The sequence below is a fragment of the Nelumbo nucifera genome, chromosome 5, assembly GCF_055504915.1.
Source record: "Nelumbo nucifera cultivar China Antique chromosome 5, China Antique-T2T, whole genome shotgun sequence".
In the NCBI taxonomy this organism is placed as follows: domain Eukaryota; kingdom Viridiplantae; phylum Streptophyta; class Magnoliopsida; order Proteales; family Nelumbonaceae; genus Nelumbo; species Nelumbo nucifera.
The window spans coordinates 50,432,295-50,438,752 of record NC_142653.1 but is presented as its reverse complement, the minus strand read 5'-3'; the positions used below and the strand labels follow the sequence as shown (position 1 = coordinate 50,438,752).

General features: G+C 37.0%; 1 protein-coding gene across 3 annotated transcripts; it reads right to left on the bottom strand.

Annotated features, from left to right (window-relative positions):
* Nucleotides 1-2,918: 2,918 nt before the first annotated feature.
* LOC104588744 (WRKY transcription factor 72A-like) lies at nt 2,919-5,427 on the bottom strand. 3 transcript variants are annotated; one of them, XM_088888834.1, is made up of 5 exons: nt 4,990-5,427; nt 4,696-4,818; nt 4,266-4,604; nt 3,902-4,015; nt 2,919-3,775 (listed from the first exon to the last, which is right to left on the bottom strand). In XM_088888834.1, exons 1-5 carry the CDS (start codon nt 5,221-5,223, stop codon nt 3,074-3,076), a joined length of 1,512 nt encoding a protein of 503 aa, XP_088744960.1. In that variant the 5' UTR covers nt 5,224-5,427; the 3' UTR covers nt 2,919-3,073. The 3 variants fall into 3 exon arrangements, with proteins under 3 accessions (XP_088744960.1, XP_088744959.1, XP_019051741.1); XM_088888833.1 differs by having other exon boundaries at nt 2,920-3,775; nt 4,266-4,595; nt 4,696-4,833; nt 4,990-5,422; XM_019196196.2 differs by having other exon boundaries at nt 2,922-3,775; nt 4,696-4,833; nt 4,990-5,408.
* Nucleotides 5,428-6,458: the final 1,031 nt, after the last annotated feature.

The window sequence follows — 6,458 nt, the reverse complement described above, 5'->3', positions numbered from 1 at the left end:
TGACCTCCCTCCACACGTTGAGAAGCTATATGGAACCTCCTAAGTTTAGAATATAAAGGGGCCATTAATTACTTGGTTTAATGATAAAATCTTGGGCTGGTAAGCATGGGAATATGGGTTCAAGTTGAGAGCGGTTGCTTTGTGCAAAACATGCTCAAGGTTAAGACCATATCCAGTCTACTCCTCCAAAGATATATCCCAAATAGTTGGGATCAACATTGGGTATATACATACTTATATATAGGGGTGGATTCGAGTTGAGTCAAGACAAATATCTAGCTATTCGAGTTTGATTTGCCAATAAAGTATGAGGCTTGAGACCGGTTTGCGCTAGAGACTTAATTGAGCTCAAGTTTGACTCGAGTCAAAAGTTTGTACTCTGTTGTGAGCCAAATGTTTTATAAAAATAAAAAAATTATACATATAAAACAATTAAGAAGTATAAAAACTACTTATTATTGTATATAAAAAATAGAAATACTATATATCATTTTTATTTTTTATTTGTATAATATTTTTATATGTACAGTATATATATGTAAAAACCCAATAAGGCTCTTGAGCCTCACGATCCAAGATTTATTGGGCTTGAGCTTGGCTTGATTAGCAAACAAGCTTATGTATTGGGCTCAAACTCAACTCAAAGCTCGACTTAGACCGAGCCAAATTGGCCACCCCTACATATATACATGAAGAAAAAGGAAAGCATTAATTTGTGGAAAAGAAAGATGCATTTTTGCATAAGAAAAAAGTAAATTGCATATCATGCAAATAGCAAGGTCACTTTTCTCTACTCTTACTTGAATAGGATGCTACCTGACACCCTCATAACTTTTCATCAATCATCGAGACCACATGCAATGCAATAAGATCACGTTTGCACCATGCAAATGCACTGAGTTCAATGTTTAGCAATATTTTTGTTAGTATTGGACTCTCCTAGATAGATGAAGTGTCCATGTTGGATACTGGCGTATTCTAACACACTCCAAGGATTCCTCACATACTTGTGTAATCAACTCCTTTATTTATATTTAACAAAAAATAATAGCTATGACCAATTCAGAACTTATGCGTTAATAACACATAAGTTATTAACTTATTCAAGGACTTGTCTACATGAGGTATGGTGTTAGAATTTGAATAAACTTGTGCAGTATTTTAATGAGGTAGATACATTTATATAGATGTTTTATCATGTTCTTGACTTTTTTGTCTTGCCAAGTCAGAACCATGTAATACTTTTTACTGTGCTTTCCAAGATCATTTATAGGAAAACATGATTTGTACTATCAAGTCCTCCAAGATCCCTAACAAACAGAGAGAGAGAGAGAGAGAGCAGACCCATCTAAGAATAATAAATTAATAACTATGCTGGAAAAAAGAACTTATTAGTTAATAGAGATTATTATAATTAACAGGGACTATGATTTTTTATAGTAGATATTATTTTTTTTTCTAGACAACTTTAATTTGTAGATATTCATGTGTCTGAAGTAAACATTGTAAAAGTAAAGTTTGCTAAAATGAATCTCTGTTTACCATAAACAACCTCAGCCTTGCAAAACTAGCTAATATCGAATTCAATGTGAAAGATGGAACAGGAAGGAGGAAAACCTAATTTGGGACTTATTGAAGACAATGAAAACCATAAATAGTTGGAATGAAGAACTAAGATCAATATATATTGATAGTATATCCGAATAAAATTGAGAGGTGGATCTTGGAAAGGGATGAGTACGGCTATGAAATTAAATCTGGTGGAATAGGTGTCTATGGGACTCATAAGAATTTCTTTTTTTTTTTTTAATTTTTAATATTAGAAAGAAAGCATGTGCAGTAGATGGTTTGTCACTTTAATTTTGTTATTCTTTTATAGTATTAAGTTTCTATGGAAGAATTTACAAAATGTTTTCTTTATATATGAAAACTAGCAAACCTAATTATACATAATTCTTAAAATTATATATTAGTATAGATATTAGACTGTCAGTTACAAACCACAGAACCATGTTAATATTATTAGATTAATTATATGAGTTATTCATTTACAAAATATTAATTACAAAGAGATCTAGCCTAATGTAGCTGAAACATTTCCATGTCTCATTTGGAAAATGTAATTGAACAAGAGGGAAAAAATCTGTTTGATTAGTGGCTATTCTAAACAAATATATGACCAGACTACTGATGAGTTGCACTAGACATACTACCTGATCCTCTCACAGCTTTTCATCACTCATAGAGTCCCACATGCATCAGCACAAAGTAACATCATGTTGCAACTTGAACACAGTTCAACTTAATTTTAACAATGTTGCAACAATGAATTACTGATCCAAGATTTAGAGTTACAAATAAATTGTTTTTTGCTATACACCATATCGAGTGACTGCTCTAAACAAAATGGAAAAACTGCACTTCACCATGAACAGATTATCTCAAACAAAACCTTTAGACAGGATAATATAATGGAGATTAATTAATGACACACAGTTAAAACACAAATAAGCCGTTATTATGTTTTTCCAGGTACCAATGTCCTTCCACTTTGTTCTTGTTCCACAAAAAGCTTCTATAGCATTTGGAGGTAAATTCCACACTTCATACATAGTATGACCAGGAGCTCATGAACTAACAACCTATTTATTTTGTCCAGAATCAATCACTAGCTGTCAGTCATGTTAATTAGTTTTCAATGTCTTCTTCAGTCCCTCCATTTCATGTTTGACTGAAACATGTAGCCCCATCACTGGAAATTAAGATAAACATGTTGATCCCCTATAGTCATACGAGACAGCTGCTAAAATTAATTCAATTTTCATATAGAAAGTTTTAATTCCAAATGCAGAGAATTTGAAAAATGTCAACCTTATTTTTACTTAGAAATGCCAAAAAATGGGACACCATATTAAGCCCAAAGCAAAATCTGAACATAAAATAGAAGCATTTTATTGAGCAAAAGAGCCAATTTTGGGCAAGATCGATCATAGGATCAAAACCATTAATACAGCATGGAAATTAATCTCCTCGGATCAGCTTACATAAAATATAACCAGACTTTCCTTCATGACTAGAAATGCCAGTAAGGCTTACCACAAGAGGGGAGAGACTCCAACAACCATTTATTGCTGCTAGAATTGCCACCACCCTCCCCATCCCTAAGAATCAAAGAAGACCCTTTAGACTGAACTGTTGGGCTATCTCTAGTACTGATGAATGATGTTATGGCAGCGGCAACAGCTGCTCTGAACTTGGGATCTGAAGCAATAGCGCTGACATTGTCAGATAATGACTTTTCTTCAACCTTCCAGTCCCTCTTATCCATTCCTTGAAAGCTAGGGGATTGATGGGCTGAGAAATCATGACCACCATTAACGATTGCACCAGCAGTAGTCTTACAGCTTGGGTTTGTAGGAATCCAAGGGTAAGCCAATTCTGGTCTTGAATGGGAAGAGCTAGGAAGGCGGAATTGTTGCTGTGGGTTGTTGGTGAGGTCGACAACAATCTGATTAGACTGGTTTCTGGGGTCTATGATATTCTTGATGGTTGTTGATGAATGAAGAGAAGGGCTTATCGAATGAGGATTACAGTAAGGAATTGGAGTTCGTCCATCGTTGATGATGCTGCCTGAGTTTACTGCAGAAGGCCACACAAAGGTGGCCGCTGCAGATGCCATCGATGCCATCGTGCATGCGCCAGTGGGCAAAGGATGGTTGTGAGTCCCTTCATAGGTCGTTATGAGTATGGACATGTCTTCTAGGCATCTTTGTACCTGATCAGAAGGGAAGTGTTCAATCAACGAGTTAGAATTGTGAATAAAAACAAAGAAACTAAGAAACTGATGATGATCATCATAGAGTACTGAAATTGAAATTAGATAGGATCACAAATTAAGCACCTGTTTCTTCACTGGGCATCCTGGAGCTACCATGCAACGATAATAGGCCCTCGGACAAGGGTTTCTTTTTGCAATCTTCTGTCCGTATTTCCTCCATTGGCAACCATCATATATCTGCAAATTCATTTCAGAATTTTATTTCTTCAATCTTAATTAAAGTTTAGGAGAAGTTTTCATTCTTCCAGTTATAATTTGTTTAAACCCTTAAAATTCATGCTAAGAAGCATAGTTAGATCTTAAGTTCCTAAGAACTGGACAACTATCTCAGGGTGTGTGCATGGATCTGTTAGTCTTCTCTCCAGTACATCCTCCTTTAAATTAAAAGAAAAAAAAGAAGAAGAAGAAAACAGAAAATTGAACTCACAGTGGGTGCTGGGCATCTTGCTCTGACTGTAATTCTAGCTTTCTTACTGGGTGGTTCTGGAGAACTGTTTGTAATTCCATCCGATTCTTTCTTTACAAGATTATTTTGTTCTGGTTCCAAACCTCTATTTTCTTCTTTGGTGTTGTCATCTCGTCCATGTTGGTGCGCATGAGTTTGCATACTCAAGGATAATTCCAATTCCTCATCTTCATCTTCACCGTTTTTTGCTTCTGATGGTAATAAAGGAGCCGGATTTTTATCATGTACGACTTCAGAGACGTCTCTAGTTCCTTGAATTGTGTTGGCATCTCCATGGAGCGAGAGAAAGATCTGAGGATCCTAGATCAAGTGAAGGAAAGTATCACAAAATAACATCAAAAGAATACACAGAGTTGTGCTTTTTATATAGTCTGAAGAACAGTAGACTTACTTTTCTTGTATCATTTTGCTGGACGACTGCAAGTTTCATCTGAAGACTTCGGTAATCTTTCATGGTCTCTTCAACTACCTTCCTCAACAATTTGTTTTCCTCTTTCATGCGGTCCATCTCCATCTGTAGCACAGATAGCTAATGCAGAATGATAGTTAGCTGTTGCAGCAGATGTGAATTACTCGTCAAACTAGTCGCTAATTTACAGACACAGACACAGACATACACAGAGAGAGAGAGAGAGAGAGAGAGCTAACGATGATATCAATATTATGGTTTCTTTCTTGTACATACCTCTTCTGTCCTTAGATTTTCTTGCAAGAATTTGCCTGCTGATGCATCCTTCTCTTCTTCTCTTCTTTCTTTTCTTTCTTCACTTCCACATGCCGGGTTCTCTTGACCTTCCTGATCATCTACTTCCAGTTCTTCTACCACTTGTTCTGCTTCTTCTTCAACTAATTCTTTTCCATTTTGGCTTCCCAAGTTCAGAGACAGATCAATTTGCGTCATCCTCTCTTCCTTCCCCATTGAAGATAAGTTGCAGACTCTCTCTCTCTTTCTCTCTCTCTCTCTGCAACCTAATAATGCTGGTTTGATTTCTCCTCTCTCAGACTGGTATTTAAACAATTTCTTTTGGCCACTTTAGTGGCTTGACTTAGGGTTATACCGCCAATGAATGTATTGGACGGAACCGACTCGTTTCATTGCTTTCCTTATTTTTCTTTCATTTTCTTTTTTTGGGATCGTCCAATTCTGTTAGCTTCGATTGACGTGGATTTGTGTTGCTCTATCTTTGTCTCCCTTAAGTCCTGGGGCCTCATCACTGCCTTCGCTTTGGTCTTCTTGCTCTATCATTAGTGCTCTTCTAAATTGGTCCCCATTTCTCAAAACTCAGCTACTACCATTGGAGCAGACCTGGGCTAAAAATGTGAATCACAGCCCTCAATGTATGATGCATTACTATGGCCCCACTTAGATTTTGAATGAAGTGACGTAAAATGGGCCACAGCAAGACATTGAAGGCTATGAGTTCACGGTTTTAGCCCAACGCTACTCCAACGGAACAGCTGATGATTCTCCTCGACAACAGGGCATGCTTTGAAGCTAAGACCACTTGTTGAATGTCAGACTGGGCCACAAATACCGGCCGCTGGTAGTTGTCACTTGGGGATGGCAATTTTCCCCATCCCCACGGGACCTGAATTCCTGACCAATGGGGTTGGGGATGGAATTGTTTTGGCGGACGGGGATAGAGATGGGGATTAATAGGAATCTCCGATTGGGGTTGGGGTCAGAGATGGGGGTTGAGGTCCCCGCCCTGCCTCGACCCCGATTATATATATCAAAACATATTTAAAATATTATTTATAATTTAAATTTTTTATTTTTTTAAATAAATTTATTTTTCAAAAAAAATACAAAAAAGTACGGACAAACCCAACGTAGATTTCTGAATTCCACTACAAAGCTATAAACATTCAAAATGTCAAAAACCCCACTCTATACATCACCTAGAAATTCTGACCCTGGTTTGAACTGTCAATCTCCCAAAAAAATATTGTTATCTAAAAAATTTTCAGAGATTCGGGTCCCTAGGAGAACACATCCCCATCAGGGATCGGGATGGAAGATAAATTTTATCCCTGGTAGGGATCGGGGGGATGGGAATGGGGTTAATTTCAAAATCGGGGGCAAGGATAGAAAATATGATCCCCACCCCAAACCCGTCCATTGCCATTCCTAGTTGTCACTTGTCAGTCCAC